At 50.1% G+C, this 14,230-nt stretch overlaps 1 protein-coding gene across 6 annotated transcripts in view; it reads right to left on the bottom strand.

Moving 5' to 3' along the window:
* The window catches only part of PRKAG2 (protein kinase AMP-activated non-catalytic subunit gamma 2), a 305,973-nt gene that overhangs the window by 97,719 nt on the left and 194,024 nt on the right, over window positions 1–14,230 (bottom strand). For all 6 annotated transcript variants that reach the window (XM_070368928.1, XM_070368927.1, XM_070368926.1 and 3 more), the window contains one exon: window positions 10,913–11,121. In XM_070368928.1, the coding sequence (XP_070225029.1) occupies window positions 10,913–11,121 (209 nt within the window). The remainder of the gene's footprint in view (window positions 1–10,912; window positions 11,122–14,230) is intronic.

Genomic DNA, 14,230 nt, shown 5'->3' on the forward strand with positions numbered 1-14,230 from the left:
TGCCTTCTCCGAAGGAGAGAGATGACAGCACTTATTTTCATCTGTCAGAATTTTGGTATCATAAACTGGAAAAATAGGGACTTCCCAGTGGTGCAATGGATAGGAATTCACCTGCCAGGGCAGGGGACGTGGGCTCGATCCCTGGTCCAGGAAGATTCCACACGCCATGCAACAGCTGAGCCTGTGGGCCACAGTTAGTGAGCCTGTGCTCTGCAACAGGGGAGACCATTGCAGCGAGAAGCCTGCGCCACAATGAAGAGCAGCCCCTGCTCGCTGCAGGAAGGCGGCCTGTGCCCAGCAATGAACACCCAGCACAACCACTAATAAATAAAATTATGTAAGAAATATACAAATAAGTTGGAAAAATAGAGAATAAGTCCACATACTAGAGGCTGTGATGCACAGTTGAGGGTTAGGGGTGCTGAGCCTTCACGTGGTGGGAAACCCAGTGTAACTTACTGTCAGCTCTCACTATACACGGTTCCTCCGTTTCTGTTGTCATGCATCCAAGGATTCGACCAACCTCGCGTCAGGCAGTACTGCAGGATTTACTATCAGCAACAATCTGCACCCAGTGGATCCGAGCAGTTCAAACCTGTGTTACTCAAGGGTCAACTCTACCACCGGAGAAGGCAGTGGCACCCCACTCCAGTACTCTTGCCTGGAGAATCCCATGGATGGAGGAGCCTGGTGGGCTGTAGTCCATGGGGTCGCTAAGGGTCGGACACGACTGAGCGACTTCACTTTCACTTTTCACTTTCATGCATTGGAGAAGGCAATGGCACCCCACTCCAGTACTCTTGCCTGGAGAATCCCATGGATGGAGGAGCCTGGTGGGCTGTAGTCTATGGGGTCGCTAAGGGTCGGACACGACTGAGCGACTTCACTTTGACTTTTCACTCTCATGCATTGGAGAAGGAAATGGCAACCCACTCCAGTGTTCTTGCCTGGAGGATCCCAGGGACGGGGGAGCCTGGTGGGCTGCCGTCTATGGGGTCGCACGGAGTCGGACACGACTGAAGTGATTTGGCAGCAGCAGCAGCAGCTCTACCACTCTGGCCCCCTCCAACAGTGAAGGATTGTCCCCAGGGTGCTGGGGACCTGCCAGTGGGTGACCCTCAACTCTCCGCAAGGACAGCCCTTGGCTAGAGAGGGCTGCCTTGCCTGGTCGAGCCTCTTCCAGGACAGCTGCCATCTAATGAACAGTGATGAGGGTGTAAAGGCTGGCTCCTTCGGTCCAGCGTGGGGTCACTGGGAGGTGCTCCCCGAGGTCTGGGGAGGACTGTGTTGAGACGGCACCGCACCGTAGCTTCTCTCTCTGCCCATCCCTCCGCCCTCCTTCCTCCCACAGGTGTCGATCCTAAGAGGACGGCCCGATTAACATCCTGCACAGGAATCTCTACCGTAGAGTCTCTATTTCTCCAGGAACACAAACTGCAGCAGTCTGCTTAACAGGAAGTTACTCTCAGCGAGGTACAGCATCTAAATTAGACTCCTTAAATATAGATTCATGAGCCTCTAGACTCAAGCATGTCACGTGTTCACCTGCAGACCCGGTTGCTGGAATCAAGGGATAAGAAAGAAGGTAGATTTCAGAACTGGCCCACACCCTGTGTCCAAGCCCCTGCCATGCGATGCTCACTTCTGATGTGTTCTGTGGGCCAAAAGAATCCACAGGCCCAGACCCAAGGGGAGAGCACATAGGTTCTACCCCAGGGTGGGAGGAGCTACAGAGCCCCAATTCTGAGTTCAGCCTCAAGAAGCCTTGGATAGACCTCCCTGTCGTGGGGAGCCCCATCACGGTCATGACAGCATGCCCAGTCTACCCGACTGCAGGAGGAGACCGCATGGAACAGACACAAGCTGTTCTGGCCGAGGCCACTCTGGTCCAGCCAGTCCCCAAGTGACCTGCTAAATGACCACAGATGGGTGAGTAAGCACAGTCGGGGCCAGAAGAATGCCCGGCCCAAATTGCTGGCCCACAGAATGGTGAGCTAAATCAATGGCTATTGTCTTAAGTGTGGGGGAGGTTTGTTATGCAGCGGTGGGAAGACTGACGCAGGACCCAACCTTGCTGGCCATGGGAATCGAGCAGGCGGGAGAGGAGGCATCAGAGACTCCAGGCTGCGGCAGGCGCCCTGGGGTCCATTGTCACTGGCGGGCTGGGACTCCAGGCTGCGGCAGGGGGCTGCTGTTAATGGCCCAAACCTGCAACCTCCTTACAGGACTGCCCTGTAAGTGCCATCCCAGCTGGCAGGTGCATTTTCCTCACCCAGGGCATCCCAGAGCTGATGGCAACCATTTCATATAAAGATAATAAGAGCCTAGGGACTTCCCTCGTGGTCCAGTGGCTAAGAATCCGCACTCTCAGTGCAAAGGGCCTGGGTTCAATCCCTGGTCAGGGAACTAGGCCCCATATGCTGCAACTTAAGATCCTGTGTTCCACAACTAAGACCTGGAGCAGCCAAATAAATAAAAATAAATTAAAAAAAAAAGATATAAAAGCCCAGCTTCCTCGCCCCGAGGCAGAGCACCTCCTGGGGCAGTTTATACTGCAGAGCTCCCCTGTTGAACAGCTGAGGCTCAACCTCATCTGAAGCCACACCCTTGCTTTGCTCCTTCCTTTCCCGGCTCCTTAGATTTTTCTTCTGAGAGCTCTCTGTAATGAATAAACACGCTTGCACCTGAAGCCCCATCTCGGGCTCTGCTTCTAGGGACTCTGATTCAAGACACAAGTCAAGAGTGAAATTCCATAGAAGCAAACAGGGGGTGCATGGAGTGACTGTAGAAAGAAAATTGGATAAGTACTGATCACTTTAACACCTGCACATAAAATTTTCAACCCTCTAAAAGACGTTTCTTCCTTTGCTGGATGATTTAGTCGCTAAGTCGTGTTCGACTCTTTGTGACCTCATGGACTGTGGCCAACCAGGCTCCTCTGTCTATGGGATTTTCCAGGCAAGAATACTGGAGTGGGTTGCCATGCCCTCCTCCAGGGGATCTTCCAGGCCCAGGGATCAAACCTGTGCTTCCTGCACTAGCAGCTGGGTTCTTTACCACTGAGCCACCAGGGATTCCCGATTCTTCCTTCAGTTCAAGACAAATACCCCCACCACGTGCTCCCACCTCCTAAGAAAATTCACCTATTTCCTTTACAAGCACAGATGGCATGCTTGCTTTTCCCCTTTTTTTTTTTTTTTTTTTTTGGCCATGCTTTGGTGTGTGACATTTTAGTTCTCTGACCAGGAATCGAACACATACCTCCGGCATTGGAAGTCTTAACCACTGGGCCACCAGGGAAGTCCCTCCTTCTATCTTTAACTGCTCGCTTCCTACGAACTCTTTCCCTGTTGGTGTTTAAATCTATTCCCCTTTATGGGAACAAACCATCACCTTCATTCTTTCAGCTGCAGCCCCATCTCCTCCCCTTCAAAGCCAGGATCCTGGAAAGAGTTTTCTACACTAAGGCCTCCACGTCTTCAGCTCTTAATCGTTCACCCACATCACATGGCTTCTGCTCCTGACCTTGCCATTGGAAGTACTCCTGCCAAGGTTACAGATGACCTCAGTCCTTACATCCCACGGCCAGGAACGTCACTGACCATGCCCTCCAAATGCGTGATACTCCACAAAACACAGTCCTTGTGCTTCCGTGATGCTGCATTTGCCTGGTTTTCTGCCTGTTTTCTAGATAATTCAGAATCTTTTCCTTTGTCCTTCAAATACCCATGTTTTTCTGGCTCTCTTCTCACCTACGATACATCTCTCTGGATTATTTCATCTACTATCATGGTGAGGGTTACCATTTACATTCTGATGATTAAAAAAATCTTAATTTCCAGGGGAGTTCCCTGGTTGCCTAATGCTTAGGGTTTTCACTGCTAGGGCCCAGGTTCAATCCTCAGTGGGGGAACTGAGATCTTGCAAGCTGTGTGGTACAGCCAACAAATAAATAAAAACAAATAAACAAAAATCTTAATTTCTAGCTCCAGATTCACATATCCAATGGCACTTTGGACACCTCCATTTAATGATCCCCTGGGCACCTTGTTGTACCACCACCAGCTAACACACATGTGTGTGCACTTATACACACGTACACACCTGCACACAGCCTGACTCCTCCTCTGTTCCCTATCCCAGAAAATGCACCCACCATCCATCCAGTTTCCCAAGGCAAGATCTTTGCAGTCATCCTTGACTCTTCTCTTTTGTCCCCTCAACTAATCAGTCGCTGCATACCAAAGCCATTTCAACCCTACCTCTTAAATAGCTCTTTACATTTTAACACCAGTCCCCTCCCCTTCTTTCCACCGTCAGCTGCCACCAGGCCCAGATCATTTCACACGGCATCTCATCTGAACTGCTGTACCCACATCCGGTCTCATTTCCACATCCAACCACGGGGATCATCCTAAGATGCAGAGTTGATTGTTGCTCTCTGCTGCTGAAAAAAGTTTCCACTTCCGTCCTCCGGGATTGGCTTTTCCACTCCCCAAGACAGGACTAGGAATTTTCTCCCATGCACAGTTTTATCAAATTCTCTTATAACTATTTACCTGTCTATATTTAACTTATATGCAGAGTACATCATGAGAAACGCTGGACTGGAAGAAACACAAGCTGGAATCAAGATTGCTGGGAGAAATATCAATAACCTCAGATATGCAGATGACACCACCCTTATGGCAGAAAGTGAAGAGGAACTCAAAAGCTTCTTGATGAAAGTGAAAGTGGAGAGTGAAAAAGTTGGCTTAAAACTCAACATTCAGGAAACAAAGATCATGGCATCCGGTCCCATCACTTCATGGGAAATAGATGGGGAAACAGCGGAAACAGTGTCAGACTTTATTTTTTGGGGCTCCAAAATCACTGCAGATGGTGACTGCAGCCATGAAATTAAAGGACGCTTACTCCTTGGAAGGAAAGTTATGACCAACCTAGATAGCATATTCAAAAGCAGAGACATGACTTTGCCAACAAAGGTCCGTCTAATCAAGGCTATGGTTTTTCCTGTGGTCATGTATAGATGTGAGAGTTGGACTGTGAAGAAGGCTGAGCGCCGAAGAATTGATGTTTTTGAACTGTGGTGTTGGAGAAGACTCTTGAGAGTCCCTTGGACTGCAAGGAGATCCAACCAGTCCATTCTGAAGGAGATCAGCCCTGGGATTTCTTTGGAAGGAATGATGCTAAAGCTGAAACTGCAGTCTTTGGCCACCTCATGCGAAGAGTTGACTCACTGGAAAAGACCCTGATGCTGGGAGGGATTGGGGGCAGGAGGAGAAGGGGACGACAGAGGATGAGAGGGCTGGATGGCATCATTGACTCGATGGACATGAGTCTGAGTGAACTCCGGGAGTTGGTGATGGACAGGGAGGCCTGGCGTGCTGCAATTCATGGGGTCGCAAAGAGTCGGACACGACTGAGCAAGTGAATTGAACTGAACCCCCCTCCCCAAGTTGGGCTTCCCAGGTGGCTCAGTGGTAAAGAATTCACCTGCAATGAAGGAGGCACGAGTTTGATCCCTGGGTCAAGAAGATCCCCTGGAGAAGGAACCGGCAACCCGCTCTAGTATTCCTGCCTGGGAAATCCCATGGACAGAGGAGCCTGGTGGGTTACAGTCCACGGGGTCACAAAAAGTTGGACATGATGGAGAGACTAAAAAACACCATCACCTCAGATAGATAAAAGCTCCTTCCTTTTGTTCAGTGAAAGTGAAAGTCACTGAATCATGTCCAACTCTTTGTGACCCCACGGACTGCAGCCCACCAGGCTCTTCGGTCCATGGAATTCTCCAGGCCAGAATAGTGGAGTGGATACCCGTCCCCTTCTCCAGGGGATCTTCCCAACCCAGGGATCGAACCCAGGTCTCTTGTATTGCAGGCGGATTCTGTACCAGCTGAGCCACCAGGGAAGCCCAAGAATACTGGAGCGGGTAGCCTATCCCTTCTCCAGGGCATCTTCCCAACCCAGGGATCGAACCCAGGTCTCTTGCATTGCAGGCAGATGCTTTACCAGCTGAGCTACCAGGGAAAACCTTTGTTCAGTGAGTGCTGAGCTATTTATCAAACCCCTCCCAAGCATAAGGTGCTGCTAATAGATGAAGAGAATACCATCTCTGCCTCATGAGAGCCACTCACACACTTGTCAACCCATCAACCTTCCCGAGCCCAGTGTCTGTCACCCAACAGTTGCTTAATAAATATTTGCTGAGTAAATAAACGATAAAATGAGTACTTCTACAAAGACGAATTCATTGCCCTCATCCCCTTTCTAATTTTAGAATAAAATTCATGGGAACAAAGTTTATAAAAGTGATCTTCATGGTCGATGTTTACAGTAAGTGTCTTTTTATTCCAAAAGGCAGAGATAAATTATATCTAAATACTTTCAAGAAGATAGAAGCCTTTAAGCAACTCACATTCCTCTATAAAGATTTCGCCGGTAACCAAATGCATGAAATCAGCCACGTTCTTAAGGAATTTAGCACATGAGGACATTCAACATAATCCAATTATAAAGAAACACTCAGATGAACCCGAATCCATCACCAGCCCTCCTGCCAAAGGCTGCTGAAAGCAGAGACCAGGGCCAAACACAGCTGCAGGGGTTGTGACCAGTATGTTTGAAGGAGCCCCTGGAGGCCTTGGGTGATAAAACTTAAACATGATTAAGGCTCCTGTTTAATGTTCATAGCCAGTGGAACACTGTCTTCCAATTTGAAACATATCATTTCAAAATATAAGTGGGGAATCTCGGGTGATCACCCTGAATTTCTGAAGCTCAAACTTTATAAACATTGTACTGTTGACTGGATCTTTTTTTTTTTTTTTAATGTGGTAAAATAAACATATGGGGCTTCCCTTGTAGCTCAGTCGGTAAAGAATCTGCCTGCAATGCAGGAGACCCTGGTTCGATTCCTGGGTCGGGAAGATCCGCTGGAGAAGGGATAGGCTACCCACTCCAGGATTCTGGCCTGGAGAATTCCATGGACTGTATAGTCCATGGGATCTAAAAGAGTCAGATATGACTGAGCGACTTTCTCTAGGCTCCTCTGTCCATGGGATTTCCCAGGCAAGAATCCTGGGGTGGGTAGCCATTCCCTTCTCCAGGGGATCTACTCAACCCAGGCATTGAACCCGGGTCTCCTGCGCTGCAGACAGATTCTTTGCCATCTGAGCCACCTCGGAAGCCCCACTACTTCTTTGTACATTCATTCTATTGATTTCTGAGAGTTTGATATTGAAACTGCAACTAAACATCTTCATTTATCTACTTAACAAACAATTGTAATATATTGTGAAATACATGTAACTTTGTTATGTATTTACCAAGTTTTCTGTAAATGTGTTATATTTTCATAATTTAAAAAATAAAAAAGAAAGGTTAAAAAAAAAAAAAGAATATCACTGTCTACTCACAATCAGGGGTCGGGGAAGGGACACTGAAAGCAGATTTAAAACGTCCTCTGAATGCTCTCCCATTTAAGGTGGGAAAGGCTGTGGGCTCGGTGTGCACACAGAACTTCTGAAATCGTGGAAAAACCCCGTGTCTGCGTCTGCACCATCACTTCAAATGATCTAAAGCCCAAATAACCACGTCCGATTCAAACCAGCGTCTCTTCTCCCATTGGGCTGACCTGTCCGTCATCCCGGGTCCGGGAGAAGAAGCCGACGCTTTGAACAGACTTCCTCCAACCGGGCCTCTCTGCCGGTCACTCCCTTCTCGGCTCCCGTCTCCGGTCCCCTGCCGGCTCCCTCTCAGGTCTCTGGGCCCGCTGGCCTCTCCGCAGGCTGGGCACACGGTGGAGGGCAGGAAGCCACGGAGATGCCAGGCTTCCTATCCCTCTGCCTCCAACGGCAGCTCAGGCCAGTGGCTGCTCCTCCTCTGTGGCCCCAGCTCCTTCCTGCCAGGCAGACACACTGGTCCCACCTCCCACCTGATGGGGTCCCCTCGCATCCCTCCAGCCCAAGGGAAGTAGCAGCTCCCTGCTTTTGATAACCTTCAGTTACCTCATGATCCCTTTTTTTGGACACATTTGTTCTTGTATCTCTATGACCAAGTCTCCACGCTAAATGCCCGGGACAGCAGAAACCTCAAGATCTCTTCTCATTCACACCCAGGAACATGGATGACCTTTCTCCTGGGCCCTGAGTGCTCAGGGGCCTCCTGTTCTTCCTGTCTCTAATCTCCACCGGATCACCAGGAACCCCCAGACAGTGCCACCCTGCCCTACCGCCAGAAGGCCCTATCTCCACCTCTCCTGCTGACTTGAGCGCCGCAGTCACCCAAGTCTTCCTTCCTTACCCTCATCAGACACCAGTATTTACCCCTTCCCACCCCCCTGCAGTGTGGACTATTTGTTTCCCGCCTGATCCCCACCCAACCTACCTTCCGCTTTGATTTAACTGCTTTATCTGAGTGTTATTCTGTTCCCGGTAAGACCGTAAGCCCCAGAGGGCAGAGACAATACCTTACATTTTATCCCTCAGCATTTAAAACAATACTCTGCTAAGCTTACATCTAATAAAGTAATCATCGGACAAACAAGGAGAAGACTCACGGTAGGTTCTCTGCCAGACTAACACATCTTCTTTCTTCCCAAAGGCAGCAAGTTAACACTTGGTTAACTTGGTTAGATGGTGTCCCCCCAGAAGCTTTGTGAGGTCCTGACCACTAACACCCATGAATGCCACCTTGTTTGGAAATCAGGTCTTTGCAGAGGTAATTAAGTTATAAAGAGATTATAAATCGTCCTGGGATTTCCCCGGTGGTCCAGTGGCTAGGACTCTGTGCTCCCAATGTTGGGGGGCTGGGTTCAATTTCTGGTCAGGAAACTAGATTCTATATGCTGCAACTAAGACTCGGGGCAGCCAAATAAATAGCTATTTTTTTAAAAGTTGGGCTTCTTTGGTGGTCCAGCGGTTAAGAACCTGCCTGCTGATGCAGAGGACACGGGTTCAATCCCTGGTCCAGGAAGATCCCACATGCCTCGGGGCAACTAAAGCCCGTACCCATGCTCTAGAGATCGCACTCCACAATAAGACAAGCCACCGCAGTGAGAAGCCTACAGAGCGCAACGAAGAGCAGCCTCTCCTCACGGCAACGAGAGAGAGCCCACGTGCAGCCACAAAGACCCAGCACACCCAAAAATAAATAAATCTTAAAAAACAAAAATCCAGGGCCTTCCCTGGTGGTTCAGCGGTTCAGTGGCTAAGACTCCACACTCCCAACGCAGGTGGCCTGGGTTCAATCCCTGGTCAGGGAACTAGACCCCACATCCCGAAACTAAGAGCTGGTGTGGCCAAGGATATACCTATCTATGTATAAAGCGGTCATACTGAGTTAGTATTAGTTGTTCAGTTGTATCTGACTCTTTGGGCTACAGCCCAAAGACCCCATGGACTGTAGCCCACCAGGCTCCTCTGTACATGGGGTTCTCCAGGCAAGAATACTGGAGTGAGTTGGCATTCCTGTCTCTGGGGGACCTTCCCAACCCAGGAATCGAACCCAAGTCTCCTGCAATGCAGGAGGATTCTTCACTGTCTGAACCACCAAGTTGGATCCTAATCCAATATGAATGACATTCTTATAAGAGGAAAATCTGGACACAAACAGAGCCGAGGAAAGACAGCAAGTGAAGATGCAAGCATAGACTGGAAGAAAGCTGCCACAAACCAAGAAAACGCTGGGGCTCCTGGAAGCTGGGCAGACAAGGAAGCTTCTGCCCCGCCCCGCCACCCCCTGAGACCTCCTTGGGCACACGGTCCTGCCAAAACCTTGATCTCAGGCTTCCAGCCTCCAGAACATGAGATGATGGCTTCCTGTTGTTTCAAGCCCCCCAGTTTGTGCCCCTTTGTTACAGCAGCTGCTGGAAACTAATACCATACTGACTAGACTAGTTACATCCATACGCAAAGACTTCAGGGATGTGGTTTTTATACCCGTGTTGGGCACAGGAATGATAGTGCACGTCTGGGGTCCCAACACAAACTCGGAGGTGGTGATGCTGGTCCCCGCACTCAGGCCCACGGTGTTAAAATGCAGAGTGTGTAAGGGCTGGCATTAAGCCATCCTCCTCCATTCATATCCACTAGTTCTGATCCTCTGAAGGATGCAAAGACACCCGTTTCACTAACCCACTCTGCTTGGAAAGGCTCATCTTTCCAAGACCGCTTCCCAAGTCAAATGATGTCAGACTCTAAATCTTAAAAAGCGAGAATAAAATTTCTATTAAAAAAAACAGTATTTTTTTGCTTTGCCTATGACTTTTTACTTTACTATCCCAATCACAACAAATTCAAATAAAGCTTTTAATAACTGATTTTTAAAAAGAAGCTAAGACAGCAAAAAAGTTTTCCTGGCCATGTTCCAGAAGCTACTGTCCATTTGATGTCCACTTGCCTACTGTGCTCTTATGAGAGTCCCTTGGACTGCAAGGAAATCAAACCAGTCCATCCTAAAGGAAATCAACCCTGAACGTTCATTGGAAGGACTGATGCTGAAGCTGAAGCTCCAACACCTTGGTTACCTCATGCAAAGAGCCAACTCACTGGAAAAGACCCTGATGCTGAGAAAGACTGAAGGCAGAAGGAGAAGGGGATGACAGAGGATGAGATGGATGGATGGCATCAATGACTCAGTGGACAAGTCTGAGCAAGCTCCGGCAGATGGTGAAGGACAGGGAAGCCTGGTGTGCTACCGCCCATGGGGTCACAAAGAGTCAAACATGACTTAGCAACTGAACAACATCATCAATTGTGCTCTCGCCACTTTTTTTTCTTAGTCTGTGATTTATGATAAAATACACCCAAGATGTCAGGAGTGCCCAGCCTTGGCTTCAGCTATATCCAGATTCTGCCCTCCCTCCCACGCCCGGCGGCCTGGCCCCCAGGAGGAGGCCCAGACTTACAGATTTGGAGGGAGAAGGATGTGTCGGCGATGCTGAGGGAGGCCTGGCTGCACTCTGGAAGGAGGACGGGCTGAACCTCTGGCCTGTGTCCGGAGGCGAAGAGGAGGCATAGATGCGATTTTCCAGTCGCTCAGGCTCTTGCTTGTAGGACTCGAGAGGCGTGTGCTGCTTGGCCACTTGGGTGGGTGTCGACGGAGAGGAAGAGAGGCCTGGGGTAGAGGAGGAACCACAAAGGGTGTGAGCGATTTGCTGACATGGAGAAAAGGGGTCCCAGCTGCAAGTGCTGAGAGTCTCACATGGCAGGAATCTAAATGATTCAATTCTGAATGTTGGGGACTAGCTTGCATAAACTACTTCTAATCCCTTAGAACTGGTTGTGTCTAGAAATCCCTGCCCCACCCAACCTGAGTTGTGGGCAGAGTCCCCCCTGCTGTGACAGGGACAGTTCAAAAGTTGTCAGGTGATAAGACTTATACACACTTGTCGGATGTGATTTTCATATTTAGTCCAAGACTAAAGCATGGTGTCGAGAGTGTGTGGAGTGGATCCCGTAGTCCTTGGGATAAGACATAAGGAAGTTCATATTCAGCAGAGATGAAGGTCAGAAGTCACATAACTACACCAAGGACCAGACCAGACACGCTATTATTGTCAAAATGTGTGATGTGAAAACTGCCACTGTGAGTGTGCAAGAGCTAGAATCACTGTGAAGATGATCGCTGGGGTGGCTTTGGGAAGGAAGGGCCTTGTGGAGTGAAGACTTGGATAGGACTGGAACCAGGAAGCAGTGGGTGGGATGTGGAGGACAAAGAACTGGCAAGAGACCCGGACATGAATCCGCCCAGAGTGAGAGGCTGCACATGTCCACAGGCTTTGTGCAATCCTGGAGGCCTGTCTCAGGCAGGCGATTGTCACTCACATCTGCCTGATTATGCTGTAAGATCGTGGTTATGGCTGAATGGAGTCCCCCAAACAGATAAGTTAAAGTCCGAACCCCCAGTACCTATGAATGTGACCTTATTTGGAAATAGATCTTTGCAGACAGAATTGAGCTGAGATTATACTGAAACAGGCTGGACTCTTAACCGCATGTGCAGTGTCCTTATAAGGGGAGAAGACACAGATAGGCACAGAGGAGAAGGCCGTGTAATGACGGAGGCAGACACTGGGGTGATGTCTCTATGAGCCAAGGAATGCCAAGCGCTGCTGGCAACCATCAGAAGCCAGAAGACTGGCAGTGGTTGGTCAAAAGGTCCAAATTTCCAATGATCAGATAACTAACTGCTGGGGATGCAATGTACAAAACGATGTAGTTAACATTCTTGTATGACACACAGGAAAGTTAAGACGACTCCTAAGAGCTCTCTCATCACAAAGAGAAAGTCCTTCTTTTTCATTTCTTTTTCTTGTTTCTGTAGAGATGAGGGGTGTTAGCTCACCCACTGTGATCATCCTTTCACAATACGAGCAATTCAAAGTACCATGCTGTATGCCTTAAACATATACAGTGACGCACATCAATTATTTCTCAGTAATACTGGAAAAAGGAAACAGGAAGTGAGAGGTGGCAAGGTGGGAGGCTATTCAGAGTCTCAGAGCGGGTGTGGTCCTGCTGACACCTTGGTTCAGACTTCCAGCCTGTGGAATTACGAGAGAATAAACCCCTGTGGATTCATGCTGCCTAGTTTGGGCTACTTTGTTATGGAAGCTCTAGGAAACAATACAGTAATGCTGCCTGATATTGATTTGTTTCCAAGACAGGCGGACTCTGGATTTGGGTCTGGTCTCTCACATTTATAGGTAACTGAATACAATTTCTAAATTATTTAAAAATACAATAGGCATGCAAGCCAAAGACGTCAGTAAACACGGTCCAAGGGCCACCCTCTTGCTCCCTTTGACCTTGACAAAGACTGATCATCCTACAAGCCAAAAGCCTACCCTGGCTTGTGCCTACCTGCTCTACCCCGTCCAGACTCCTCTGCTTGCCAGCCCTGTGCAACTGTGTTCCTTCTTCTGCTTCCATCCTCACCCCCCAGACCACCTCCCGATTCATCCCATCCCCCCCTCCTGACTCTGTGGTCCTATGAGCCTCAGCCCATCTCGTCTGTACCAGGCCTACCAGTGAACAACAGGCTGCTTCACGCCAAACCAAACCAGATGAAAACAGGTAAGTTTCTCATGCGTGCTCAGTTGCTCAGTCATGTCCAACTCTTTGTGACACCATGGACTGCAGTCTGCCAGGCTCCTCTGTCCATAGGATTCTCCAGACAAGAATGGGAGAGTAGATTGCCATTTCCTCCTCCAGGGGATCTGCCCAACCCAGGGACTGAATCGTGTCTCCTGCCCTGGCAGGCGGGCCACCTGGGAAGCATGCGTACGTTTCTCCTCCCTGCCCCAGTTCATCATCCGCCCAGCGCTGGCTCGGACAGGGGGCAGGTGCGTGGTCAGTGTCCCCCGACCCCGCAAACAGGCAGGGAGACAGAAGGGGGCGGAGCCAAGGCTCAAGCTGGGCTGGAACCTTCCCTCCCATACTTCCTAGATGGGAGCACTGGGAGTAACCAGGTCTTTTTCCAGGGACCCCGTTGTCCCAGGAACCACCACACCAAGCAGAGATCTCAGCCCCCAGGGTGACCAGGGAGGAGCTCCAGGGAAAGGAGGAGGTAGACTGCTGTCACCGTGCCCTTGAAGGTCTCCAGGCTTATGACGTGAAAGGCCCTAGGAGCAAGACCCCAGGCTCTTTTGAAAAAAGGTTCACACCAAAGGTTTTAGAAGCAAGGCCCACTTGGAGGAGGGGTTGGGGGAGTGGGGAAGGGAGGGTGGAGAGTGAGGCCCCTGAGGAGGGAGAGATTTGAGTCCAGCAGCTCTGCAGGGCAGACAGGGCAGGAGGGGGCCGACTGTGGGTGATACCCACAGTCCGGCAGGAGTGAGGCTGGGTCCAGGTGGACCGACCGGGAGAAGGAAGCCCCTGTGCTGCCCTGTGTGTGGACGCCCTGGGGCCCCAGGGGTGGTGGCGTGTCCTTCACTGGCTGCAGCGATGGCCGCACAGTGGCCGGGAACGGACCGACTCCCAGGGCCACGGTGGTCCAGTGAGAAGTGTCATGGTCCCTGCTCCCCACGCTGGCCCGGGCCCCTGGACGCAAGGACCTTCCTGTGTCTCTCTGAGGTGTTCCCTGCACTCTGGGGTGTGTGCTGGAGACCTGATGGGGTTTCTCCACGGAAAGGATGGAGGGCAGGGCTGCTCCCTCCAGGCTCCCCCAACGCCCCCCACTTCCCCTTCTCTGCACGAGATGCTGTCCCGCTTAGACTGGACTGGGC

The sequence above is a fragment of the Bos mutus genome, chromosome 4, assembly GCF_027580195.1.
Source record: "Bos mutus isolate GX-2022 chromosome 4, NWIPB_WYAK_1.1, whole genome shotgun sequence".
Lineage (NCBI taxonomy): Eukaryota > Metazoa > Chordata > Mammalia > Artiodactyla > Bovidae > Bos > Bos mutus.